This window comes from Cordyceps militaris (genome assembly GCF_000225605.1).
Source record: "Cordyceps militaris CM01 unplaced genomic scaffold CCM_S00007, whole genome shotgun sequence".
Lineage (NCBI taxonomy): Eukaryota > Fungi > Ascomycota > Sordariomycetes > Hypocreales > Cordycipitaceae > Cordyceps > Cordyceps militaris.
In genome coordinates this window covers 2482486-2509370 of record NW_006271975.1, presented here as the reverse complement: position 1 = coordinate 2509370, position 26885 = coordinate 2482486, and the positions used below count along the sequence as shown (strand labels likewise).

The 26885-nt window shown below is 53.7% G+C and overlaps 10 protein-coding genes across 10 annotated transcripts; 4 read left to right on the top strand and 6 right to left on the bottom strand.

The window, feature by feature from the left end:
- Positions 1-2358: 2358 nt before the first annotated feature.
- On the top strand, positions 2359-3447 carry CCM_09007 (sorbitol utilization protein SOU2; the record flags this gene model as incomplete). Its single annotated transcript, XM_006674142.1, has 4 exons — positions 2359-2605; positions 2682-3065; positions 3145-3277; positions 3333-3447. The coding sequence occupies 4 exons, from the start codon at positions 2359-2361 to the stop codon at positions 3445-3447; spliced, it is 879 nt and encodes a 292-aa protein (XP_006674205.1).
- Positions 3448-3608: 161 nt separating this feature from the next.
- Positions 3609-5221, bottom strand: CCM_09006 (UDP-glucoronosyl and UDP-glucosyl transferase, putative; the record flags this gene model as incomplete). The annotated part of the gene is made up of 3 exons (XM_006674141.1): positions 3609-3891; positions 3944-4606; positions 4659-5221. The coding sequence occupies 3 exons, from the start codon at positions 5219-5221 to the stop codon at positions 3609-3611; spliced, it is 1509 nt and encodes a 502-aa protein (XP_006674204.1).
- A 911-nt stretch (positions 5222-6132) lies between these two features.
- On the top strand, positions 6133-10281 carry CCM_09005 (ABC multidrug transporter SitT; the record flags this gene model as incomplete). The annotated part of the gene is made up of 3 exons (XM_006674140.1): positions 6133-6246; positions 6307-7252; positions 7301-10281. 3 exons carry the CDS (start codon positions 6133-6135, stop codon positions 10279-10281), a joined length of 4041 nt encoding a protein of 1346 aa, XP_006674203.1.
- Positions 10282-10632: 351 nt separating this feature from the next.
- Positions 10633-12245, bottom strand: CCM_09004 (UDP-glucoronosyl and UDP-glucosyl transferase, putative; the record flags this gene model as incomplete). The annotated part of the gene is made up of 3 exons (XM_006674139.1): positions 10633-10930; positions 10994-11638; positions 11695-12245. 3 exons carry the CDS (start codon positions 12243-12245, stop codon positions 10633-10635), a joined length of 1494 nt encoding a protein of 497 aa, XP_006674202.1.
- Positions 12246-13260: 1015 nt separating this feature from the next.
- Positions 13261-13603, bottom strand: CCM_09003 (uncharacterized protein; the record flags this gene model as incomplete). The annotated part of the gene is made up of 2 exons (XM_006674138.1): positions 13261-13488; positions 13553-13603. The coding sequence occupies 2 exons, from the start codon at positions 13601-13603 to the stop codon at positions 13261-13263; spliced, it is 279 nt and encodes a 92-aa protein (XP_006674201.1).
- An 878-nt stretch (positions 13604-14481) lies between these two features.
- Positions 14482-15454, bottom strand: CCM_09002 (Peptidase M43B, pregnancy-associated plasma-A; the record flags this gene model as incomplete). Its single annotated transcript, XM_006674137.1, has 3 exons — positions 14482-14569; positions 14629-15173; positions 15230-15454. The coding sequence occupies 3 exons, from the start codon at positions 15452-15454 to the stop codon at positions 14482-14484; spliced, it is 858 nt and encodes a 285-aa protein (XP_006674200.1).
- A 774-nt stretch (positions 15455-16228) lies between these two features.
- On the top strand, positions 16229-17626 carry CCM_09001 (Glutaminase; the record flags this gene model as incomplete). The annotated part of the gene is made up of 1 exon (XM_006674136.1): positions 16229-17626. The coding sequence occupies one exon, from the start codon at positions 16229-16231 to the stop codon at positions 17624-17626; it is 1398 nt and encodes a 465-aa protein (XP_006674199.1).
- A 1202-nt stretch (positions 17627-18828) lies between these two features.
- On the top strand, positions 18829-20605 carry CCM_09000 (Major facilitator superfamily transporter; the record flags this gene model as incomplete). Its single annotated transcript, XM_006674135.1, has 4 exons — positions 18829-18901; positions 18988-20153; positions 20202-20306; positions 20354-20605. 4 exons carry the CDS (start codon positions 18829-18831, stop codon positions 20603-20605), a joined length of 1596 nt encoding a protein of 531 aa, XP_006674198.1.
- A 245-nt stretch (positions 20606-20850) lies between these two features.
- CCM_08999 (plastidic glucose transporter 4) lies at positions 20851-23159 on the bottom strand (the record flags this gene model as incomplete). The annotated part of the gene is made up of 8 exons (XM_006674134.1): positions 20851-20999; positions 21057-21149; positions 21202-21261; positions 21326-21482; positions 21534-21671; positions 21744-22539; positions 22598-22980; positions 23046-23159. The coding sequence occupies 8 exons, from the start codon at positions 23157-23159 to the stop codon at positions 20851-20853; spliced, it is 1890 nt and encodes a 629-aa protein (XP_006674197.1).
- A 1194-nt stretch (positions 23160-24353) lies between these two features.
- Positions 24354-26779, bottom strand: CCM_08998 (Heterokaryon incompatibility Het-C; the record flags this gene model as incomplete). Its single annotated transcript, XM_006674133.1, has 2 exons — positions 24354-24543; positions 24804-26779. 2 exons carry the CDS (start codon positions 26777-26779, stop codon positions 24354-24356), a joined length of 2166 nt encoding a protein of 721 aa, XP_006674196.1.
- Between the last annotated feature and the right edge of the window lie 106 nt (positions 26780-26885).

Here is a 26885-nt window from a genome sequence, read left to right as displayed (position 1 = left end):
AAAGGTCTTTAAGCTAGAGAAAAAGGAAATTTTACCTAGTTATATAGTTTAAACCCCTTTAAAGAGGATAAGATTATAAAAAAGAGGGTAGAAAAGATAATAATAAAGAGATTATTAAAATTAATAAAAGGTAAGCTAGTAAAAAAATATAAAGTCTATTTAATAAATATAGAATTTAAAAAGTATATAAATTACCTAAATAATAAAGGTAACTATAAAATCTTTATAATAGAAACTATAAATAAGGAAAATACTATATATTTTAAAATATACCTTTTTATAAAAGAAAAAAGTAATTATAAGCTAGTAATTAAATTATATAAGGCTAGAATTATTATAATACCTAATATACTATTTAAATAGTTAAATAAGGTAGAAATTAAAGGCCTAATAACTATTAGTATATTTAAATTTATAAAATTTAATCTTAAAGTTTATAAAAATATATAAATCTTTAATTTAAAGCTTATTAATAAAATTAAAAGTAAAGAAATTAAGAAGAAGTATAAAAAGTCTAGAATAGTAATTTATAGTTTTAATAACTAAGATAAAGCCTTAATTTTAATAATATTATTTATAATTTAATAATTAAGCTAGAGAATTATTATTACTATTACTTTCTTAATTATTAAAGAAAGAGATAAAAAATATAATAAGATAAAAGGTATTAGGAAATAAATCTAGTTTAAAGATATTACCTAGGTATATACTTAATTAAAAATAATACTAAATAGAATAATTCTAATAAGGTTATTAAAATAACTATAATATTAATATCTATAAGGTATAATTATAATAGTTTTAAGGCTTCTTTATAATATCCTAGAATTAGGTAATTACTAGTATATAATATATTTAAAGTATCTTTTTAAATAGCTAAATATAGTTATTTTAATATTTAACTTATACCTTTTTATTTTAAATAAAAAGGAATTTAAGATTATAAGTTTTTAAATAAATAATATACTTATTTTAAATAATAAAGGCTTTATTAAAAAAGAAAATAAAAAGATATTAAAAGTAGGTATTATTATAAAGTTAAAAAATAATTTAATAATAAAAAACCTATTATTCTTTAATAGCTACTACCTAGACCTTAAAAAAGATAATATAATTATTATAAGCTAATATAAATAAAGAAAGAAACTAAAAATACCTTTAACTAAAAAAGAGTATACTTAATAAAAAGCCTAAAGAGTATATATTACTAGTATTTACTAGCTAGAAGTAGTATTTAACCTTTCTATAGTTATATAATAGTAATAACTTAAAAAAAAAGACTTTAAAAAGCTAAGAATAAGAATCTAGTAATAAATAGATAATTAAGAAAGAGGTATTTAATATATCTTAATAGACTTTAAGAAAGTAAAGATATTTATTTTTATTAATAGATTATTTACTAATAATAAAGATTTAAGTTTTTAAATAGGTTATATTATTATAATTAGTAATAAAGAATAAATTAATAATAATAAATTTATATTTAAAGGAAATATTATTATTTAAAACTTAATAAAGTTAAAAAAAATAATAAAATTAACTTTAGTATTAAAATTATATAATATAGTTATAAGAATAAATATAGAATATACTATTAGCTTAATAATTAATATAATTATAAAGAAATTAAATATCCTAAAAATCCTAATAATTATTTATATTAACTCTTTATTATTATATAAATACCTTATTAAGCTTAAAATAATTAAAAAGAAATAGCTAATAATTAATATTATAGTTTTTTATTAATTATATAAAAGAAAAGAAGTTTATAAATTATAATAAATTAATAGTAATAATAACCTAATTAATATTATAATAAAAGTATTATTAAATTAAATAATATAAAAATAAATATATAAATAGAAAAATAGGTAAAATATAAAAATAAACTAAAAAAGGTAAATTATTAAGAGATTAAGGTATTAAGGGAATTATTAAAAAAAAAGTATATATATAAAGGGAAAAAAGGGGTTTAATTAGCTAAGAAAGGCTTAGAATAGAAGAATAAAGCTTTAATATTAATAATACTAAGAAGAATAGCTTTTTATTATATTTTTAAGTAAATTAAGTTTATTTATAAAGCTATAAAAAAAGAAAGTATAAATATTAACCTTATATAAGTAGGTAACTTAAAGCTAGCCTTTTATTAGCTAGTATATAGGTAGGAGACTTACTTTTAAAGGCTATAGACCTATTAATCTTAGCTATTAAGGAAGGTAGTGTTTATATTAGAGTTATCTAGATTATCTTAATTATTAGGAACTAAATTAATATTATTATTGCTTTTATTATTATTCGAATACACCTTGATTCTAATAGTATTCTTAGCGAGACACACGCGCGCATCCGAAAACAATGGCCAATGCTATGAAACACGGCGTGTTTCGACGCAACAACACGGCGGCTCCAGCGGGCAGCGCCGTCATGCCGCTCTTTTCCCTGGCGGGGAAGACGGCCATCGTGGCCGGCGCCGGGCAGGGTATCGGCTTCGCGGCCGCCGAAGCCTTTGCCGAGGCGGGCGCCAACGTCGCCCTCTGGTACAACCGCAACAGCGAAGCCGTCACCAAGGCTGCAAAGATGGAAGCAAATTACGGCGTGAAATGTAATGTTGCCCCAGCTGTGCATTCCCTCAGCAGCAGTCGGACAAGAGATACTGATACCAACTTGGTGTGGGACAGGCAAGGCTCACAAAGTCGACGTCACTTCGTACGACGAGGTGGAACGCGCGGTGAGCAGCGCAGTTCAGGATCTCAACGGCCGTCTGGACGTCTTTGTCGCCAACTCTGGCATCTCGTGGGGCGACGAGGCCTTTCTGGACGCGAGCGTCGCACGGTACCACGGACTGATGAGCATCAACACGGACGGCGTCGCGTACTGCGCGCATGTGGCCGGCCAGCACTTTCGCAGGCAGAAACTGGAGGGCATAACGACGCACGGGACCAAGCTGGAGGACTTTGCCAATGGCAGCTTCATCGCCAAGGCGAGCATGTCTGGCCACATTGTCAACATCCCGAGGCAGCAGGCCGTCTACAATACGTCCAAGGCCGCCATCATTCACCTCTGTGAGTACCTGTAGTGTCTGTTTCTGGCAAGAGGACACAATCGCACACCGGACAAGCGGGCTGACGACGGCACTCACAGGCAAGTCTCTTGCTATTGAATGGCTGGGCTTTGCGCGCGTCAACAGCGTATCCCCTGGCTTCTTCAACACAGGCATTTCCGGTCCCATCGCAGAAGAAGTCATGAGCGCCATTATGGATAAAGTCCCGATGGGGTATGTATTTTAAATGCCCCTCTGCTTAATGTTTGCACTCGCTGATCTAGGGTAGGCGATTCGGCGAAACGGTCGAGTTGAAAGCAGTCTATCTTTTCCTCGCTTCGAATGCTTCGTCGTATGTGACTGGAACGGACATTCTGGTGGATGGTGGCTACACGGCAACTTAGGTCGAAGGAATGTTGGGCCGCGTCTCGTTGATCTTGTCACCTTAATACGGAGATAATCCAACAAAGCTTCGTTTAACGGTGCTTTGCAGCCCGCCCATCTCGTTCTATAAGCCGGCAAATCCACATGTTATTATACTTCCATTATAGGTGTTTGGAAACTTTCAAGCCGCAGTACCCTCCAGTAACTCTAGAATGCCCCTGGCCGCCTTCTCCGAGCCCTGCCCGCTCGCCTTGCACGCCTCGGCCATTTTTGTTGCCTTGGCCTGCATCAGCTTGCCTGCCTCCTCTAGCACGACTTGTTTAAATATCGGCGCCAACTCGTCTTTACAGCACTTTGGCGCGTTGTTGCGGTTGCCAATCTTGCCGATGCCAAAGTATTCCACCCGCCGGGCAAAGTCGTATGTGTCAAACCACACGGGCAGGACGATTTGGGGAACGCCGGCACTATACCAAGTTAGTAAAAAAGGGAACCCTGGAAGACTCGGATATTCCGTACCTGACTGCCTCGAAATAGGAGTTTGCGCCGCCGTGGTTGACAGAGCATACAATGGATCCCGAATTCAGCACCAACACGGGCTCGGCCAACAACCAGTCCACGATCAACACGCGGTCCTGATCGCCATCTTGGCCGAGTTCCTTGTAGAGAGCTTCGTGGTCTGAGCCCTCCTTCTTCTTGTCCCGGTTCACTTTCCACAGCACCTGGATATCCTGCTTCTTCGCCGCGGCGGCCTCGAGCAGCGCTTTGATGGCGCCGGCCAGATTGATCTGCGTGTCGCTGTCGTACAGGACATGGGTTCCGAGATTGATGTAGACGGTCGGACGCCGACGGAGCCACGCGGCGAGTTTAGGATCCGCCTCCTCGAGAGAGGTCGCGACAGGGCGGAGGATTGGTCCGCACGAGACGATGTGGTCCGGGATCTTGGAAAAGGGAAAGTCGACAATGGCGTTGCTGGGCAGAAATATCTTGAGGTCCTTGGGCGGGTCGTAGCTCAGCCGCCCCCAGTCTGCGTAGATGATCTTCTTGTCCGTCTTCTCCCACAAATGCACGGCGTTTTCGTGTATCCAGGTGCTCTGCCTGTTCCTCGTCCACTGGCGCTGATGGTACAGCGCCGAGGGTATCATGTAGAACGGCACTGGGTACGGGATAAATGACGACGTTCTGGAAAGAGAATTAGCTCAGCGTGTGCTCTGGGCGGGCGGGCAAAACGTACGGCGGATGCTTCCAGTAGTTTTCGTATCGCGGCTGGTCGCCGAGGATAAACTCGCGGTATGTGTTGGGCGACAGCACGCACCACTTTGGGTTGACGTTGTAGCAGACGGTGATTCCGGGCGTGAACAGATTGTCCACGATGACGAGCTGCGCGTCCACGCTCTCGACGACCTCTTTGACCTGCCGGGTCAGGTCGACCAGCTCGTCGGCGTTCCACGGGAGCACCACGCGCGGCATCAGCGGCGCGGAGCGCGCCACGCTCCACGCCGTTGGCGGCAGGGCGCAAATTTCCTGCCACTGGTGCTCCGGCCGCTCAAAGAGGCATTCTTTCCAGGGCGCGCCGGATAGCGCGTGGAACGTGACCCGCGGCGCTGCCGTGTCCGCCCCGGCCGCGTCGTTGATGGCGGCGACGGCGGGCCGCAGCGACGCAAAGGAGCACAGATGCAGCTCGATTTGGGGCTGGTGCGCCAGAAGCCATTCAATCACGGCGAGATGCACATTGGCCTGGCCGAGCTCGGCATTGGTGAGGAATAAGAGCCGCCGGGCCTCTGTGTTGGTCTCCATGTTGGATGCCGGAGAGGCTTCCGTAGAAATACAACCGATTTATGAGCTTTTTTGCCCTTTTTTCGGCCGAGGATCTAGCTCTACCAGTCGCAGATGTAAATATTCTACGGGAAAGAAAACATGGGTTTCAGCCTGCCCGACATTAGACCTGCTTCAGCAACCGATCCACATGGTCGGCACTTGCAACGGGGCGAGCTCCCAGAGTGCCTTGACATCCAAGATAGATCAATAACGAGCAACTAAACTAGTGAGCGCAAAGGACAGGAAAAGACTCGGATCGGCCGTACTATGCGCGACTGGCGGGTGGTCCCTGGCCACCATCTACCGCTCAGACAAAAGCCCACCTGTTATGCTTATATCACATTCACGCCCCCAACCCCACCGACGACGAGCCAGGATGATCTGATAATTGCCCTGCTTTTTTCGGGTCGACATGCTGTACTGGTCTGCTTCTCCCCCACCATGCTGTAGCTTGGTTGCTTGGCCATCGCCTCCCTCCTTTTGCTCCTCTTTCTTCCCACTCTGTTAGAACCATCTGCTAAGTCGGCTCCGTAGGCCCATTCTCGAATAGTGTCGCATTGGCCTTGCCCGTCTGCCCCCCCTCATTTCCGACTGTTCTGTATTCGTAAATCCGAGCACGGCGGGCTACGATCGGCCGCTTGACGTGACTTGTGCCAAGAGTGGCGGCCGTTCTTGTTTCTCCAGCGGAGGGTTGCCACAAATACAGATGGGCAGGTTTTCTCCAAATCCTGTACAAACCACGCACGTCCTCGACCTTGATCTGAAAGGGACGATAATCTATCTAGCTTTGTGATTGCTGCTACGCTCTAGCCTACTGCAAGTCTTCTGGCCAACCCTCGTGTTTCGACAGCTCGTGTCAAGTCGCGGGAAACTGCGCAGATCGAGGAAACATGGGAGTCGAAGAGAAAAAGAGTAGCCCGGAGAAGGCAGAGGGCAGCTCCCCAACACCCTCTGCCGGTGCTGAGATACCCAAAGATGCCGAGGACGCAGAAAAGAAAGGGCTGGTACGTTGCAAGACCGCCCTCTGAAAGCTCAACGCGCCAACTAACCTCGTCGTGCCACAGGATCTCGGCAACTTTTTTGTCTACTTTCGCCTGCTCTTCGCCGCGCAGCCCACCATCATCGACGTGCTGCTCATCATTGCCGGCACTATCTGCGCGGCCGCCGCGGGCGTGCCGTTTCCCCTCATGGGTGTCCTCTTCGGCCAGCTCGTCGACGACTTCAACAGCGCGACGTGCGCGGCGCAGGACGACGGCGGCGGCGCCGCCGGGCAGGACCCGTTCCGGTACGAGTCGGCCATCAACGACAAGGTGATCAAGACGGCGTGGATCGGCGCCATTGCGCTCGTGCTCATCTACATCCACCTCACGTGCTGGGGCGTCATCAGCCAGCGGCTCGCGCGGCGCATGCGCAGCCACTACCTCGCCGCGCTGCTGCGCCAGCCGCCGTCCTTTTTCGACACGCGCGGCTCCTCGGGCGAGGTGTCGAGCCGGCTGCAGAGCGACATTGCCGCCATCCAGTCCGGCACGTCGGAAAAGGTCGGCACCATCATCACCACCTTTAGCTTCATCATCACCGTCTTCGTCATTGCCTTTTCGACCCAGGCCAGTCTGGCAGGCATCCTCATCTCCGTGCTGCCCGCGTTTCTCATCTCGGGCTCGCTCAGCAGCAAGTACATTGCCCAGTTCATGGGCAAGCAAAACGACGCCGCCTCGCAGGCCTCGTCGATTGCGTCCGAGGCGCTCTCGCACATCCCCGTCGTTCAGGCGTTTAGCGCCGCCGCGCGCCTGGAGAAGATGTTTACCGACTTCATGGTGGATGCCCGCAGCAACGCCATCAAGAAGGCGGCCGTCGCCTCGGTGCAGACCGGATTGCTGTACTTTATCGCGTATGCGGCGAATGCTTTGGCGTTTTGGCAGGGCAGCATCCGCATCGCCAATGCTGCCGCGAGCAACAGTGGCGGATCCTCGATTGGTCAGATCTATGCTATTGTGTATCTTCTCATTGATGGTAAGGAGGAATGAATGTTATTGACGAGATCATGGCTAATTGATGCAGCGTGTGTTATGCTGGGCGGATTGGCGCCCCTGGTCCCGTATCTCGGCTCCGCGGTTGCGTCCTACAATCGCCTCATGGGAGACATCCAGACCCCTTCGTCCATTGACGGCACTTCGGATTCCGGAATCCAGCTTGACACTGAAACCGAAAAGTCCATCTACTTCCGGGACGTCACCTTTGAATACCCGACTCGCCCTGGACAGCCGGCTCTGCGCAACATCAACCTTGCCTTCCCGGCCGGAAAGCACACTGCGCTTGTCGGCCTGTCAGGAAGCGGAAAGTCGACTGTTGCAGCGCTCATTGCACGTCTGCACGACCCAACCGAGGGAAGGATTGAAATGTGCGGCCAAGATATCCGCTCTCTCAACGTCCGCTCCCTCCGCAGCACCATGACCTTTGTGCAGCAGCAGCCGTCGCTCTTTGACTGCTCCATTCTCGAAAACATTGCGCTCGGTCTCGTCAACTCACCCCGTCCGGCGCACCAGGAGCTCAAGGCCGTGCTCGACAGCCCGCTGCTCGCCGAAGCGGCCACCAAGGGACGAGACGCCCTGACGTGGGCTGCCTCGCAGGGTGCGTCCGCCGCGCGCGTCGTGGAGCTGGTCCGCGAAGCCGCCCGCAAGGCCGACGCAGCCGTGTTTGTCGAGAACCTCGCTCTGGGGTACGGAACGTCGGTCGGTCCCGGCGGCACGTTTGTCAGCGGCGGGCAGCGGCAGCGCATCGCGCTCGCGCAGGCGCTGGTCCGCGATCCGGAGATCCTGATCCTGGACGAGGCGACGGCCAGCGTCGACTCCGCAAGCGAGCGCAAGATCCAGGCGGCGATTGAGCGCGAGGCCGCCCACGGCAAGAGGACCATTGTGTCCATTGCGCACCGGCTGTCCACCATCAAGGCGGCCGACAACATCGTCGTCATGGAGGCCGGCCAGGTCATGGAGCAGGGCACGTACGAGGAGCTCATGGCCATTCCGGGCGGCAGGTTTGCGCACCTGAACCAGCTGCAGAAGATGGGCGCCTCGGGAGGCCACGACGCCCCTGCTTCGCGTGCTAGTACGTCTGTCGATGACCTCGACGACAAGGTCAGCAAGACATCGACCGAGATTGCTGATGCGGACGAAAAGCCTGTCCCCAAGGCTGCTGCGAAGGAGGACGAAGCGGACGTGGAAGATGCGATCGCGAAGCAGCCCTTCAGCAGCGTCATCAAGGGAGTGACCTGGCTGATCCGGCCCTCGCTGGGGTGGTTCGCCATTGCCCTGGTCGCCGCGGCCATTGTCGGCGCCACGTTCTCCGGCTCCGGTCTCATCTTTGGGTACACCGTGGGCGCGCTCAACCCGTGCCAGAACACGATTGCCGGGATCCTGTCCAAGGGGCGCTTCTTCGCGGGCATGATCTTCATGCTCGGGTCCGTGGAGCTCTTTGCCAACTTCCTCGCGTGGCTCGGGTTCGGCATCATCGGCGAGCGCGTGCTCTTTGCGCTGCGCAAGCTCTCGTTCCGGTCGCTGCTAGAGCAGAACCTGGAATGGCACGTATCCGAGGGCCGGACGCCGACGCGCCTGCTGTCCATCATCACCAAGGACTGCATGTCCATCGGGGCGTTTAGCGGCTCTACGTTTGGCACGCTCTTCGCCGTGTGCGTCAACATCATCATCGCGATTGTGGTCTCGCACATCTACGCCTGGAAGATTGCGCTCGTCACGCTCGTCACGATCCCGATCCTGCTCGGCTGCGGCATCATGCAGCTGCGCATGCTGGCGCGCTTCGAGGAGCGCCACAACGAGGCCTTTGCCACGGCCAACGCGCTCGCCACCGAAGCCATCCAGTCCATCCGCTCCGTCGCGACCCTGTCCCTCGAGAAGACGTACATGAACTCGTACACGCGGCTGCTGGACCCGCCGGCCAAGCAGATTGTGCGCTCCGCCGCGACGACCAACATCATGCTGGCGCTCTCCCACTCCATCTCGGCTTTTGTCAACGGACTGACTTATTGGTGGGGCTCGCAGCTCATCATGAGGGGCGAGTACTCGCAGCGCGATCTTCTGATTGTGCTGGTCGCCATGCTGACAAGTGCGCAGCTTTGGGGCACCATGTTCACGCTTGCGCCAGAGTTCTCCCGCGCCCGCCTGGCCATTTCGCGTGTCATGTCCATTGTCCACATTGGGTCTAACTTGAACCTGGACGAGTCCCGCGACGATCAAGAGTCGTCGGGCGAGGCGAAGACGCCGAGCCCGTTTTCCCAAGAGCAGACAGGCGTGACAGTCACGTTCAAAGACGTGTCCTTTTCCTATCCCAGCAACCCAGACGTGTCTGTCCTCGACAACGTCTCCTTTGTTGCCAAACCAAAGCAGTTCATCGGACTGGTTGGACCTTCGGGTGCGGGCAAGAGCACCATTATGAACCTGGTTCAGAAGCTCTACGCCGCCACATCTGGCAGTGTGCTGATTGACGGGCTGGATATCGCCACTCTTCCGGATTCCTTCCGCAACGTCATTGCGCTGGTTCCCCAGGATCCCGCGCTCTTCGAGGGCACTGTACGCCACAACGTGGCCCTCGGCGCCGTGCCCGGTCACGAGGCCACAGACGCTGAGATTGAGGAAGCCTGCCGCACCGCCAACATCCACCAAGAAATCATGGCGCTGCCGGACGGATACAACACGGCGTGCGGCCCGTCTGCCTCGCGTCTCTCGGGCGGCCAGAGACAGCGCGTGGCGATTGCGCGCGCGCTCGTGCGCAAACCGCGCCTGCTGCTCCTCGACGAGAGCACGAGCGCGCTCGACGCCGAGGGCGAGGCGGCGCTGCAAAAGGGCCTCGAGAGGGCCTCCCAGGGAACGACCGTGCTGGCCATTACACATCGCTTGCATACGGTGCACAAGGCGGACATGATTCTCGTCGTCGAGGGCGGCAAGATTGTGGACCAGGGGCGACACGCCGAGTTGGTGGAGCGGAATGAAAGCTACAGGCTCAACGCCATGCAGCAGATGTTGCAGTAATTTATTCTATAGTAGACGAGTGTTGACATTCATTAGATATTTAATAAAAAGTTTTTGATTTTGTTATTTGATCATCTTCCGAGTGACAAGTCTGCGAGCTGGGTCATGCGAGCTGGGTCACAATGCAACAGTTATCTTACTCATTAACACACAGGATTGCACAGTGTAAGAAGGCTACAGACTAACACGTATTGGGAAGAGCAATGTACTCGGAGTTGTAGAAAGTTGTATTACAACACGACTTCCGACTTATACCAAGTTTGCACAACGTAGTACCGCACACTGGCTGTTCCACAACTATAGCCCAACAACTACTCGGAGACATACTGTACTCTGAGTTGTAGAGAGTTACTACAAGACTACTGTGCTCTTTTCATCGCCATCAATCGCAGCCAAGATGGTTTTAGCTGCGACATGTCTTCCTCCGCCACCGTCCTTGCACAGGATTGCCAGTTCCACGGCCTTTGCCTTGAACTTGCTTGCCCGCGCGCCGAGGACGACTTCCTTGAGCGCGCGTCCCAGCTCGCGCGCATCAACCTTGGGTGCGTGTTTCGGGCTGCCGAATTTACCGACGCCCAGCCATTCTGCCCTCTTGGCAAAGTCGTACGTGTCGCCCCAGACGGGCAGAACGACCTGCGGCACCCCAGCACTGCAAACTGTCAGCCAAAGCTGTCCCCTGTTTGCTTGTCATTTTGAGCGATGTTTGACTTACCTGATTGCTTCAAAGAACGAGTTGGCGCCTCCGTGGTTGACGGAACAGACGACATGGCCCGACTCCAGGATGCTCGTCGGCTCCACGTCCAGCCAGCCGACCACCTTGACAGCATCCCCCCATTTGGTGCTAAACTCGGTGAGCGTCTTCTCCGAGCTGTCAAAGTCATCGCGCTTGTTGAGTTTCCAGAGCACCTGCAGCGGCTTCTCCGATTTTTTAGCCGCCTCGAGCAGCAGGTCCAGCGCACCCGCCATGCCGCCCGCGTGCTTGGCATCATACGACGCATGCGTGCCCAGATTGACGAGCACAGTCGGCCGCCCGGCCAGCCATTTCGCGAGGTCAGCATCTGCGTCCTGGATCGGCAGCGACGGTCGGACAATGGGACCGCACGGGACCATGTGCTCCGGCTTCACGTCAAACGGAAAGTCAATCTCGGGGCGCGTGGCCAGCAGCACCTTGAGACCGTCGGGGGGGATGATGGAAATGTACGCCCAGTCCGCGTAGTCGGTGTCAATGGCGGCTTTCATCTGCTCGGCGTGGCCCAGCATGAATGGGTCGTTGTGGTTCAGATACATTTTGCGCACCATGTAGTACACCAACGGCATCTGATACCACGGCACCGGGAACGGGATCGTCGAGCGCGGCCTAGTTGCAATAAGCGTCAGTACCATGCGGGCAGCAAGTCTCGAGGCCAAACTCACGGCGGGTATTTCCAGTAGTATTGCTGATCCGGCTGCTTGGCCAGAGCAAACTCCTTGTACGTGTTGGGAGACAAGACCATCCAGTTCGGCTTCAGCTTGTAGCAAATCGTCACGGCCGGGGTAAAGAGGTTATCCACCACGGTCAGATCCGGCTCCAGATCGCCCATGACCTTTTCAATCTCCTTTACCAGGCCGCACAGCTCTTCCGAGGTCCACGGACAGGCAATTCGGGTGAGCTTGGCCGCCTTGGCCACATTCCAAATCGTGGGGCGGATATCGTTGAGCTCCTGGAACTGGTGCTCGGTGCGGCCAAAGAGGGCCGTCTTCCACGAGGGCCCGGATAGCTTGACGAAGTTGAGCCGCGCATCGGCGGATCGGTCGCCGTGCAGCGTGCGAATATCGTCCACGGATTGCTCCAGAGCCGGGAATGAGCAAATGTAGATCTGAGCGGTGTCGTCGATCTGGAGGATCTCGTGGGCAGTCGCAAGAAAAACATTGGCCTGGCCATGCTCCGAGTTGGTGAGCATCAATATCTTTTTCGGCTCAGACATTGTTTCCGTCGACGGCTACCCTTGGGTGGTTTGTGTGATTGTGACGACGAGCGGCGAGGGTAGCAGTCACTTTAGTTACATCAGGTTGGAACGCCTTGCATGTTCGCCTTGAACGTCAGCCAATGTTATTAATAGATAGACCCCCATGATTAACAGAGCAAGGATATTGTTCTGGTCGATGGGGCCGCTGCAAGCCGCAACTGGCTTTGACGTTATTCCTACATGACGGCTGACAACCGTCTAAGAGCAGGCTTGAGGCACACATGAACGACAACAGAGAAGCTAATTGATGTAGCTCCACCTTTATCGTCTGCCGATGCACGTCGATAGTGCTACTATAGCTCTACTATAATAAGGCTATAAAAGAAGGCGAGCATCAAACATGTCAACGATCTACAGTTGCACCCCCAATAGGCTAATGGAACTGATGCTTGGCTAGAGTATCACTCTTCAGATGACAGAAACAAAGGATTTGACAGGAATTACAGACTAGTTACATTAGATAAACGAACCTTGTCACCAATGAATATGGTGTGCTGGCCGTTGTATTCGTGCTGCGCAATGACTCGTTCGTGACAGCACCCAGGTCGTTCAGAACAGGGCGTCTTATCTGCACGCCAGCTGGTATCGTTATACCGGGGTCTGGAGCTAGACCGCTACCTGAGCGCCAGACTAGGCTTAAAAAACGGGACTATGGGTGTGTGCCTGATTATCTGATTGATTAGATGGCATGGGCATAAGCATGGGCAGATGGGTACACGCTTCGATGGTGGCACGCGGGTCAATGAGGCATTTGTTGCTATTTTAGCGGAGAAGTTAAGGACCGGACCGGTAATGACCCATGTTCCGCTGGCACTTGAAAAAGAAGAAGATTGTTCTTCCTCCTCGGATCCATGAGAATTTGGCAATCAACGAAGCGGCCCAGAAAAACACGACGACGAGCAGGCGGCACACTCCCCTGCAAAGCCAAAGTTAAAATACGGTACTGGAAATGTATGGATAACAGTAATCGATACTATATTTTAAACACATAAAATGCTTGTGTCGAGTATCCGCTCTGCTCAGCTCGTGGGGACGCTAGACAGAAAACTAGGTCTTCGGAAGCTTGGCGAGAGACGGAAAACTCAGTCCATGTCTCCTCGTCGATGTGCACCTCGGCACCGAGCAGGCTTTGAAATGGAGGTGTGATGGAGCTCCGATCCTTGGACCAGTCGAAAGGGCAGGAGTGTGTATTCAGGCTCGACTGCGAATCGGGATAGGTATTGAATGGAAAATTTAGGAGAGGAATGATGACGGTCGCTCCATACTATTTGGATTGTAGGTCTTGGCTCTTCACTGCCAAGCGACAGTCGTAGCATTCAGCCTCAGACAGAGATTGATAAGATGTAAAGTGATTAGATCCTGTATGTGACAATGCACGTCCCAAAAACGCCGAGTCCTGCACCGGGTGGGCTGGGCAACTTTTTCCAGTCCACCTTTCTTTGGATCTTAGCAGACAATAAAACAAGGTGAAAAACTCGAGGCAATTCCTTTTCCACCTCTGCGGGCGCGCGCTGATGGAGTGCATGCCGGTACATGCATGGATCCCATGAGGTGCTCTGGCGGAGCCAAGATATCATACTAGACGGTATACGCCCTTACAGCTGTGGTGGACACGTCTTGTCAGCCCTTGATCTGCGGGAAGCCATTTCGGGGCAACCATATCCGAACAGAGTTCCTCGGTTATAAGTTGCAAAGGGAACCAGGGATACAACCCGGGCGTGCAAGTCTTTCTGACTTTGTGGTGTCGTGCACGTGTAGACTATGAGGGACTGCTCGTTAGTCGATGATAAGCGTAAAGACTAGTCGATGTGCTTGGCCGTTGAAGTGGTGTTGCTAGGTTTGTTTGGCTTGAGAGCTAGGCCTGGTGGTGTGCGGAAATCTACTGGTCGCCAGCTGCGTCAACGATCGATGTAGCAAAAGCTGGCAGTTGAGATTAAACCTGATCATCTTTGCTGGAAATTTATTTCTTTTGATTTAGTTCTTTTAATTGATTTCTGGCCCCCGGGCTACTTACGTATAATGTTGATACCTTTGCGCCGTTGCTTTCAACTCATTGTTCTACATACTACACAACTACTTTCGAGCATATACAAGTCTTTTTTCCGGCTCCAAGCAACCTGCATCCCTCAACGTCCTCTTCAAGAGCCTCAAACGCTGGTAGTCCAGTCTAGTGATGCCCAGGCGTGCCTCTGCCTCAAGGGCCTGGCTCAATGTTGCGCACCAATGCCCAAAGCGACTTCATCCGATCGATCTGACCGGGAGTAAACTCCGTACGGCAGTCCCTAGAAGAATATGAGCAAAACGTGAAAACTATTAGAGATTATATCAAAGCAAAACTCACTCCGAAGCATAGTCCATGTAGTTCTGGATCGGATCCAGACCTGGCAAGCCCGGGCAGCTGTCGCGGCCAACCGGGCACGTGTCGAAAATGGCCTTGTCGGCGGAAAAGTCGGCCTCGACGGGCGTATCGTCAATGTAGTCGCCGTTGGTGGAGTTGCAGCCGCCGCGGAACGTGTGCAGCAGGCCCAGCCAGTGCCCGACCTCGTGGATCGTCGTGGTGCCGGCGCCGAACAGGCCGCTGCTGCCGGGCGTCGTGTCGGCGCCCATGGTGCAGCCGTCGAGGTAGAAGTCGGCGGCCCAGTTGTCGAGCGAGGCCTGCAGGCTGGGAAACGTGCACTGGCCGCCGAAGATTCCGCTCACGTAGTAGAGGTTGAGGCTGCGGTAGTCGCCCTTGCGGTACTGCAACTTGAACTGCACTTGGGGCTCGACGCGGGGGTTCGTGGGGAGGAGCGTCACATTCCTGTCGATGCCTTTCAGGGCAAACTTGAAAGGCGTGCTGCTGTAGCCTTGGTTGAGCACCTGGATCTGCCTCTCGATGGTGTTGTTCTGAGCAGGCTTGTTAGAAGCGGACGGTCTGTGGCGTGAGAGGGCGTGGGACTTACACTGAGCCATCCACCCTCGTATGTCTTGTTTTCGGCAAAAATGTGCACGTACGTCTCAATGGTGACGGATTCCGGGAAAGGGGCTCTTCGGACGAGCTCTCCAGTTGCCAGGTTGGAATGGACCGTCAAGAGTTCGTGGCTTGGGTCCGCGCTGTGGCAGCTTGAGCGGCGCCCGAGTGTGTTGGCCCACGCCAACGTGAGAAGGGAGAGAAAGACGGGAAGCATGGTAAAAGTGGTAGTCGATGTTGGTGAGTTCATGTGTCCAAAATCAGGGTCCATCACGTACTTAAATATTCCTCGAATATTTACTTGACTCCGGACGGTGAAGTATCCACGTACCTGTACTTACTTGACTACGGACGTTGCATTCTCAGCACTATTTTATCGATACAATACGATGGTACTTTTATCGCCCGTATTTACGTCGGCCTGGCAGTCGCCAGCATGTCATGGATAACTGAACAATGGCATTCGTGGAAATGTCTGATGATGGTACGACGTACGACGTAGGCTGACCAAGTACAACCCCCTATTGGCAAATCGCAGAAACCTTCCGAAGATCCTAGCGGAGCTCGTATGCTGTAACGCAAGTTTCCGTACATCCCAGTTTCGTTACCTATTGTTCCCTTTGTAATTTGTATAGCTCGTGTCCAATCGACGAATGATGTGGCTCAGGGGCTTGGATCAGTCTCCAGGTGGGGATAACGTCATAACGTCGCCTGCTATGTAACTGCGCATGGCAGTATTCAAAGAAGCATAGCTCAACCTGCCAAGACCCGATCAGCCTTTCGCCCAGAAAAAAACGGCTCTTTCACGTATTTTTGAGTTTCATCTTGGCTGATGGGTTTTTAGTGGAATTTTTCCGTCGGTCCGCCCACGTGCATCGGACCAATGCGGACATGATTTCCTGTTCCGAATTCTTTTCTTTACAACAACTACTCGGTGCAAGGCTCTAATACAACTCGTTTACGAAATTGGCGGCTCCCCCCCGGCTCAGCGATGAAGTCTCCTATCCCCGACTACCTCAAGGCGGTGCTGGACAATGCGCGCTCCATTGAGCGCGGAGCGCCGGCCAGCTACATTGAGACGCTCGCGCAGGCCGACACGTCCAAGCTGGCGGTGGCGCTGGCCATGGTGGACGGCAACCTGTACTCTGTGGGCGACGACCGCGTCGAGTTCTCGATGCAGTCCATCTCGAAAGCGTTTGTGTACGCCATGGCGATTGAGGACCGGGGGCTGCCGCGGGTGCTGGAGAAGATTGGCGTCGAGCCGTCCGGGGACGCCTTCAACCACCTGTCGCTCGAGCGCGGCACGAACCGGCCGGTAAACCCGATGATCAACGCGGGCGCCATCACGGCGCACTCGCTCGTCGAGGGCCGCACGGCCGAGGAGCGCACGGAGCGCATCCTGCGCGGCCTCTCGCAGCTCGCCGGCCGCCCGCTGCACGTCGACGAGGCCGTCTACGAGGCGGAGCTGCGGACCGCGGACCGCAACATGGCGATTGGCTACATGCTCAAGGCCGCGGGCGTCATCAGCTGCGACCCGCGCGACGTGGTGCGCGGGTACATCCGGCAGTGCGCCATCACGGTCAACGTGCGCGACCTGGCCGTCATGGCGGCGACGCTCAGCAACGGCGGCGTGCACCCCGTCACCGGCGTGGCCATGATCCCGCAGGCCAGCGTGCGGCAGGTGCTCTCCGTCATGACCACGTGCGGCATGTACGACGCCGCGGGTGACTGGGTGTCCAACGTGGGGATCCCGGCCAAGAGCGGCGTGGCGGGGGGCATCATCGGCGCGCTGCCGGGACAGGTGGGCATCGCGACGTTTTCGCCCAAGCTCGACGAGCGCGGCAACAGCGTGCGCGGCGTGGCGATGTGCGAGCAGCTCTCGCGCGACATGGGGCTGCACATGATGGACGTGAGCCAGATTGCGGGCGCGACGGTGCGCATCACCGTCGCCACGATTGTGCCCGGCGCCGCGGAGCCGGACCACCCCAACTGCGCGCGCGCCGTGGTCATTTTCAGCCTGCGCGGCGCCGTGCGCTTCCCCGGCTCGGAGCGGCTGAGCAGGGCGCTCGTGCGGGAGCTGGGCGCGCCGGACGACGGCGATCCGGGGTCCGGCGCGCACGCGGGCTGCTGCGCCGTGGTGATTTCGCTGCGCGACGTGTACTCGCTGAATACGGTGGCGCGGCGCATCCTGCACGAGAGCATCAGGCGGCTCGTGGCTGAGGAGCGGAGCGTCGTGGTCGTGGACCCGACTGAGGTTCTGCAGATGGAGACGCCCGAGGCCGGCAAGGCGGAGATGGCGCGGCTGCGCGTGGTCAAGACGGAGATGGAGGCGCGGAATTCGATTGGCGGCATTGGCTGCTCGGCCGTGTTGGTGCAGGATGATTGGTGAGGCGGAGATGGGGAGGGATGTGGCACACAACGGCACGACTAGGATTCTGATGTTGACACGCGTTGGGATCCCATTTGGATGCATTGATGGGCATTGCTGAGTCGCATGGTGATGTGCGACCTGCGAGTAATATATCTGCCAATGACCAAAGAGCTGGTTTTGCTAGCTGGCGCGACGAAGTTACACAACGTGTCGATACCAAGACAAGTGCGGGGATTCCTTGTCTGGGCGTCTATTCTTGATTCTATTTTGGATGCTTCTCCAAGGTGTGTCAAGTGCGTCTGAGCACAGAACCATACGCCACCGAGTCATGGGAATGCTGAGCTGTCTCATGGCTCTTCATGGACCATGGATGAGTGCAGATCTATGCATGGACAGATAACTATAACGGATTTTGTTTTCAATGTAATGGATTCTCTCTATTTTCTTCTTCTTCTTCTTTTTTATTTTTTTTTATTTTTTTTTTATTTTTTTTTTTTTCATTTTCCCTCTTTCCGCTTCAAGCCAGCATCTCCTAGTACGCTTCCAGAGCGCACTGCCATCTACACGTTTCAGTGAGTGCTACGTGCTACGTCAGAGGCTCAGGCTAAAATGATGCGCGGACGAGGCACCAGGCCGCCGCTCAACAGGGCCTAGTGCAGTGCAACTATAAATACCCTTTACCATGTTGGAGTAGCGTTACGCGTATACCGTTTAGCTTTTCATGGTACCTACAAATCTCGCAAGAGGCGAGGAAAAGCCTCAATCAGTCAACAAGGCTCAAATGAAAAGCTATTATTTTAACCGAATGCAAGCAAAGTTTCCTCTGCACCCGCGATACTGTTCCCGACGCACAGAGTTTTCTGAGACGTGGTTCGTGTGTCAGCTGGCGACCATCACACCCATCTTGCACCCGGCTAGCCAAGCCGGCCCAGCGCCCCCAAGAACGCACTAAAAAGTTCAAGCTAGCTGGTTCAGCCAACCACGGATGCACCGGAGGCAGGAAGGCGGGCAGAAACCGGGCATGCTGATGACGGCACGAGACGTGCGTCGTCACAAGAGGGAAAGCATAAAATAAGAAAAAAACGGTGCGCAGAAAATTTCCTGCTCTTAAACAGCAGCGATGCTTCTTCATCTTGATGCTCCCCTCGGAACACACATCACCTCATGCGAGAGCCTGTAATTGCTTGCGAGCGGGTTGAAGCTGTGCGCCATTTTGCATCATGTCGCTCCCCGCCACCGACCATGACGCTGCTGCTGCCAGCTGGCCGCCGGGCACTGTGAAATTCGAACAAGGTGCGTTTGCTGTTTTGTTCCTCTTCACCGCAACCCGCAACCCGCAACTCTCGACATACAGATTCACTGACCACACATTCCCACAGGCGACTTCAAGGGCCTCCTCCTCCATCCCACCCCAACCGCGGATCCAAACGACCCCCTCAACTGGTCCCCGGCGCGCAAGGCCGTCAACTTTGGCCTCGTCTGCCTCTACACGCTCCTCACCTTTGTCCAGCTCGACGTCGGCTTCACCGCCTGGGACCAGTACTTTGACGAGCTCGGCTTCAGCGACGGCACGCTCAACGGCTCCGCCGCCGCCAACTACCTCGGGCTCGCCCTCGGCTGCGTCGCCTTTGTCCCGCTCGTCCACAAGCTCGGCCGCCGGCCCGTCTACCTCGCGAGCGCCGCCCTCCAGCTCGGCTCCTGCGTCTGGGCCGCCCGCACCCGCACCGTCGCCGACCTCTACGCCAGCAACGTCCTCTCCGGCGTCGGCGGCGCCATCAGCGAGACCATTGTGCAAATCACCATTGCCGACCTCTTCTTCGTCCACCAGCACGCCACCGTCAACGGCCTCGCCCTGCTCGCCACCTTTACCGGCGCCTACCTCGGCCCCGTCGCCTCGGGCTATGTCGTCCAGAACCAGGGCTGGCGCTGGGTCTGGTGGTGGTGCACCATCCTGTTTGGCATCAACCTGCTCCTCGTCCTCTTCTTCTTCGAGGAGACAAAGTATACGTTTGCTGGCTGGCACTCGGGAGGCACCTCGGAAAACCTCGTGGCCGACACCCCGGATTCCGACTCACTGGAGCCCGAGCTGGGAGGAGAAGCAAGTGTGCACACCATCGATTCGTCCATCCCCATCAAGTCGTACCGACAGCGACTTGCCCTCTTGACCGTAACCAGCGGATCAATCCTGCACGACATCTACGAGCCCCTCGTCATCCTCGTCACCTTTCCCGCCATCACGTACACGGCGCTCGCCTACGGTGTTTTGCTGGCCTGGTTCGCCGCCCTCATCTCCGTCCAGGCGACGTACATGTTCGATCCGCCCTACAACTTCACCTCCATCGGCGTCGGCCTGATGAACATTGCACCTTTTATCGCCTCCATTCCCGGCGTCTGGATCGGGGGCTACCTCAACGACAAGATGATCGTGTGGCTCGCGCACCGGAACCACGGAATCTACGAGCCCGAAATGCGCCTGTGGATGATACTTCCACTGGCGCTCATTGCGCCCGCCGGTATACTCCTCTTTGGACTGGGACTTGACAATGTACGCTGCACCGTCCGTCCTCCTCGTCTCCGTCGCTAACTTGTGCAGGGCGTTTCTTGGCCAGTCCTGGCTGTCGGATTCGGCATGTACGGATTCTGCCTCACTGCTGGCGGCGTCATTTCACTGGCGTACGCCATGGACTGCTATCATGATGTAAGTCCCCTCACTCCCCTGCGGCCTTCTCGTTGCTAATCTTGCAGGTCATTGGCAACGCGCTCGTCGGCGTCACCCTCATCCGAAACCTACTTACCGTCGGCATTTTATTTGCCCTGACCGCCTGGCTCGATGGCATGGGCATTCGGGACACGCACATCATCATCGCTGTGCTGGCAGCCGTCATTCTTGTCGGCCCCGTCGCTCTCCTCATTTGGGGCAAGAAGGCCCGGATCAGGACTGCCGCGGCATACCGACGAATGGCCATGCGCCAGCCAACAAGGCGAAACAAACACTAGAAATATAGACAATGGCGTTACGGAGAAAACCAGGGATTTATTTATTTAGATGAACACGACAATGGCGTTACGGCAAAACCAGGGATTTGTTTATTTACATGAACACGATATATATCCATTTCAATTACACAATTTCGACATCAAGACCAAATAAGCAAAACGTAATAAACCTGCAGATTGCAGCACCTAGTTCCCTTGGACTCCAATGAGTCTGAAAAAAACCTTTGACTCTCCTTAAAACCAAACTAGTCCCTATACGACTTGCCCTCCTGCTCAAAGACGGGAGGTGGGCGAGGAGCGCTCTTGTTGAAAAAGATGTATCTCTTGATGAACCACGGCACCTGCTCCTTCAACTCGTAACGGAGAAACGTTTTGGTCGGGACCGAAAAGACCTCTGTATCGTACACCCATATTAGTCATAATTCAACAAAAGTCTCGCCGCGCAACTTACGATCAATCTCCTCCAGAGTGAGCTGCTTTGTCTCGCGCACAAAGCAAAATACCATGAACCATGCTACCAGGTTCAGACCAGCGTAGAACCCAACTGTTGCTTATTAGATGAACCACCACTTTCAACAGAGTTTGATGCAACTTACAAGCTCCCGTCGCAGTCATGACCGTCTTCATTCGTGGAAAGGTGAGACCCAGAATGCCCGCTGTTCCAAGGTAGGTCGGTTAGCCAGCCGCACCACAGCTTCACCACTCGCAACGTGTACTCACCAAACGTATTATTGATGCAAACGGCCCACGCCATTCCCTGCTCACGCTGGATCGTGGGGAATACCTCGGCCGAGTATTGAAAGGCCACTGGGCCCTCGCCAAGAGAGTAGCAGATGGTGAACAGGTAGATAGATGAACCTGATAATGCATCGTTAGCCTTTGGATCATATTTTATCTCAATGTCGAGGTCATTATCAACTCACAGAACCACCGGCCCAATTCGAGCGCCCTTTGACCGCATATCGTTCGCGGGGTTCTGGTCGCCCTGCGGCAGGATCTGATAAGCGCCATTCGGCAGCAGCGACAGCCCAGCAGCGAGGAGGAAGATGCACATTAGCGGGAATGTCTGCGCCACGTTAGTTTTACTCTTTGACGGCCTTTTCATACTTTTCTAAGGCCTTTTACTCATTCAACTCACAATCGTCAGCAACGTCCGACGGCCCTTGGTATCAATCAGGAACAGCGTCGGGATGGTCGAGACGACCTGCACAGCGCCGTATCCCAACGACGCATACAGCGCCTCCGTCGCCGTGTACCCTACGCTCGTGAAGATGGACGACGAGTAGAACGAAATAATGTTAATGCCGCACATTTGCTGCGCCAGCATCGCCGTCGACGCGCCGTAATTCGCTCTCCGAATCCTCGGCACGACAAAACAATCCCTCAAGCGCGCAAAGTACCCCGCGCCGCGCGCCGCCTTCTTCTCCTCCTCGTAGTTGACGTACGAGTAGTAGTAGTCCCTCGCCGCGACAACATCGTGCGCCCTCAACCTACGCATGGAACGGAACCCGTCGGCGAAGCGCCCGTGCTTCATCAGCCACCGCGGCGACTCCGGGCAGAACCAGATGCCGAGCAGCAGCAGGAAGCTGGGGATAAAGGCGGACCCAAACTGCAGCCGCCACGCGATCCGCCCGACGTCCTTGACGATGACGTTGGCGCAGAACCCGAGGAAGATGCCGACGACGACCCACAGCTGCCAGAACATGACGAGCGCGCCCCGGATACGGTGCGGCGCCATCTCGGCCGAGTAGATGGGCACGGTCGCGTTCTTGGCCCCGATCCCGATGCCCATGACGAAGCGCGCCCAGAAGAGCCCCTGCCAGCTCGTGGCGAACGCGGACCCGATGGGCGTGGCTGTCAGGCACGCGGCGGTGAGGAAGATTTCGCCGCGCCGGCCGAGGTAGTGATTCAGCGGGTCGACGATGAATGCGCCACTGTCCAGCAAAGATTAGCAAAAGGGGTGTTGTATATCAAGGAGGGGGAAAGACGTACATGAGACCGGCGGTCAGGAAAATAATCGAGTTAATCAGCCCGACGATCCACTCGTCGCGGCCCTCGCCCGTCAGCCCAAACTCCTCGGGAAAGGACAGGTTGGCGCCGTTGGCGCCCGTCTGGTCCCAGCCCTGCGTCGCGGCGCCAATGGCGCACAGGCTGATGGAGTACCAGAGCATCTTGGGGCCGTGCCACTTGTGGTCGCGCTCGTACGCGAGCGCCGCGCGCTCGTCCGCCGGCAGCTGCTCCGGCGGCATGTGCTCGAAGCGGTCCGGGTCCCGCGCGACGAGCGCCGCCCGGCCAAAGAGCGCCGCGTCGGCGTCCATGCCGTGCGTGCGGGCCCACTGCTCCGCGTCCCGGACGACGTCCTGCTCTGTTTTGCGCTATGCGGGCCGTGTTAGCAATAAGGGTCTTGACACACAGCGAAGAAGGATGGGGTATGTTAAACCTTGAGCGGGTTCTGGATAATGTTGTGCGCGACAGACTGCCGCCGGCCGCCGAGCTCGGGGACGTGCTCGGCACGGGACGAGTCGGGGGAGTCGCTTGAGACTTTCTTTTCCATGATGACGATTTCTACTTATGAGTTCGAGAATGGGCAGGTTCTTGGGTCGCACCCGGGATGGGGGAACTCGGGGTACTTATCAAAATGCAACCAACGTTGGGGCCAATGCCTAGCTTGAGCGTTCTGGGGATTACCCCATGGGTATTTCGTGGGGAAGGGTGAGAAACCCGGCTTCTGCAAAGTTACTCCATCCGTCAAGAGCTTACGGACTTGTCCCATCTAGCAACCGGCTACGGTGTGATGCGGAGGTGGACAAGGCTAGCATTACTAGTTTCCTCCCCACCGTGTCAGCGGAGGGATTTTAAAACATCTGTTCTTATGATTATTAAAGCGGGCAATTCCCGATTCGTTACCCCATGGATTTGTTCACGCATTGCGTTGGGGGCACATGCCGTCATGCCGCTGTAACAGGTCGCATGCGGCTCGGAGCCGAAAGCCGGAATAGGCAATTTGAGACATGCTCATCAGAGGCGATAATCCGCCGTTTCCGAGGTCTCAAGCAAACTCCCAAGACTCCCTGGACTGAGTTAGGAATACCTCGTTCCGATATCAAATAATCTGCCGGCCGCCCTTTTCACTTCAACTCGGGCCTTCATGCTGGCGTCGACGGCGCGAACAAGCCGGCCGTAGGCAGCAGGATTCTCGCGCGCGTGATTGGGCAGTGCCAGGTTTGAGTTGTGGATTCGAGCGAGGCAAAAAGGCAACTAATCCGTCGCATTGTATCCGTAAGCCGCTTTTCAAAAGCCACTGACGTGCCAAGCAGGAGACGATCACCCGGTGGCGTTCAGCCTCCGGAGGTGGGCGAAATGCTATCCGGAGACGTGCCCACTGTATACAAGTTATGGGTGCTGGATTCCTCTCATTCGTTGACGCGAACGGGATTCCCACTGCCCCCATCTACATACTATCTCGCGAAATCATCAAGGCTTTGCAGAATAAGGCCGCCACTATAGCCGCTCGTGGCACATGACAACTTTGGAATTGTATAACAAATTCGAGTAAAAAATAGTTGTACAAACTAGACTCTTGTACAAACTAGACTCCTTAGCGCCGAAATCGCCTGTTCTTTTCCTGTTTTTTTCCTTGTTTCACTCGGAAGACGGCCGTCAAACCAGCAACACCCATTCTCCTAGGCGAAAGTAGGACAGCAAGTATCAATTTTTTCAACTACAGGAAGTGCTCAAGTCTCAGTCTTCACAGCTGGCTACCAGTCACTAAAAACACGGCCGTTTTCTCGACTGTTGACTCAGTATGCGGGAATAGAAAAGATGACCACGCCTTGGTCAATACATCGATCTCGTTGGCTTCACAGATCAACCTCCAGACGGCGCTGTCCTGCAGCAGCTCCCCGCGCTCATCATAGACTGTGTACTCTCTGCGCCACCTGCGCACCTGCGATAGTAAATTAGTATCATGTTGTGTATTTGCTAGCCTAAGGATTCGTCGAGACTTGATAATTGGCTCGCCGAATTTCCGAGTGGTCCCCAACTAGAGCCAACAAGGCGCGCTACCCGTGAGAGACTACCTAATGCGCCAGCTGAGCAACAGTACAGCGTGCCAAATGACGGGCGGGGATATGGAGGCGCCTGGACGATAAATGTCTACGTTGGCTGCTGCTTCCTAGTCCTTGTGGAACTCGCAAACAACCCAGCAGCCTTGTCTCTGGCCAGGCGGATCAGCTTGAACGGCAGCAACACGTATTTGACCACAGTTTGAAATATCCACAACGAGTCTGCCACGACTTCTTTGAGTGCCCACTCCAACGGAAACGACCGTCTGGGGGGCACCTGCACGACTTCCGCCCTGGACCCCGGAAAGTGCGCCGGCCCTTGGCGACCGTTGGGCTGCACCAGCAAGTGATGGTCCTCGTGCTCGCGCTGTCGCACGCTCTCCTTTGTGAGCTTTTCCCGCAACAGCTCGCGCTCCGCGTCCGGCAGCTCCGTCCACCAGTGCTCCACCGTCATGTACATGTATTCCTGTATTTGGGACTTGTCCTTGACAAAGGCCGGATGGTGCAAGATCGTGAGAATCGCGTCAATAGACGTGGCGGCATCCAGGTCCTTGTTGTCCCAGCATTTGACGATTTCCTGCGTCGTCCAGTTGGTGGTGACGGTCGCGATGAGCCCCGCAGGTCGGTTGAGCACGTTGCAAAAGTGGTCTTTGGATAGATCCGAGTGGCTCGGGTCCGAGTCGGAGGAGCCCTCGTCGTAGACGGCGGCCGAGCCGGACGAGGCGGCTTCCTTGTCGACGCGCGCCTTCGCTGCGCGGAGCGTCGCCCGCAGTTCCTTGACGGACGATTCAATGACGATGCGCATGGCCCGAAAGACTAGTTGGTTGGTCAGGTCGCTCATTTCGGAGCTCGTGTTCCCACTGGCTTCCTGGTCATCGCTATAGCCCACTTCCTTCAGCCACTTCTTCATTCTGTCATGGAAGAAGAAGAGCGGTTCGAGAGCCTGCCAGACGATGGAGGGATCCACAGAGTCCTTCGACTTCTTGGCCTCGCCAGGAGACTTGTCAGAAGTGTTATCGCTACTGTCCTCGTCATCCGACGTGGGGGGAGTGTCTGTTTTGAGTTTCTGCAGTATCAAGTGCACCGTTTTGAGTTGGCTGATGAGGGAATTGTTTTCTGACGAAAAGGTTTGAATCGAGGCTATGCCAGTCTCAATGGCATCGAATAGCTGCTCAAACGCCATGGCGCCATAGCCGAGATGGGTCTGCACTTCGTTGAGCGACCCTTGCGACTGCAGAATAGCCATGTCGTCGGCCTCGCCAAGCAGGCTGTGGAAAATATCCAGCATGCCAAAGGTGCCTGTGACGAGAGGCGCCACCTTGCGGTCGCTTTTCATATGTGCGGGCAGCGACACGCGGCACGCATCACCAACAAACGCAAAGACGTCTTGCTCTCCAAATTCATGCAGACACAACTCAATGTAGTTGCTGTGTGCCGCAAAATCCTCGAGAGTATGGAGCGCGGCTCCGAGATGGATGAAGGATTCCTTTTGTGCGGCGTGGTCGCCCTCCCTTCCACGGCGGCCAAGCTCGATGCACTTGCTCAGCTGGTCCCGGACGTAGTCAGCCGCCGTCTCCCACGCGTGACCAGAGTTGGCAATGTAGTTTTTCATGCCCGTGTCGGGATCAAACTCGAGTTCGACGGGCTCGACGGGCCCGCGCAGCCGGGGGTCAATCTCCTGGGCGTTGGTGTTGTAGCCGCGCGGGTTGTCAATGTGCTCGACGTGTCTGTAGCAGCCCAGGCGCTCGCGCGTGACGTCAAACTCGTCGGTCGCGTAGCCAAACTCCATCATGGCCATGATGGAGACGATGGCGCGGAGGATGGACTCGGGGATGTTTTCCAGGCAGGTGGCGTCGACGACCTGGGAAAAGTCGCGCAGCCAGTTGCCAAAGTAGATTTGGCGCCGCTGCAGCTGGGTGAAGCCGGCATTGGTGACGAGGCTGGAGGGCAGGAAGCGCAGGACCTCGACAATGTCGCCGTGGCGCCAGACAAACTCCTTGAAGCTGCTGCCGTTGGCCACGGAGCCGGCGCCAAACGCCGAGACGCTCGTCGCGCAGCAGAGGACCAGGAACAGCAGCAGGGCCGCGCGGCTGGCGCTGGACATGGTCATGGGGACGGGTGCGGCTGGGGCCCACGAGTCTCAGCGCGTGTGTGCCAGAGTAGAGTGCTCGATGAGGGAGAGGAAGATGATGGACATGTTTACTTGGGTTTCGTGA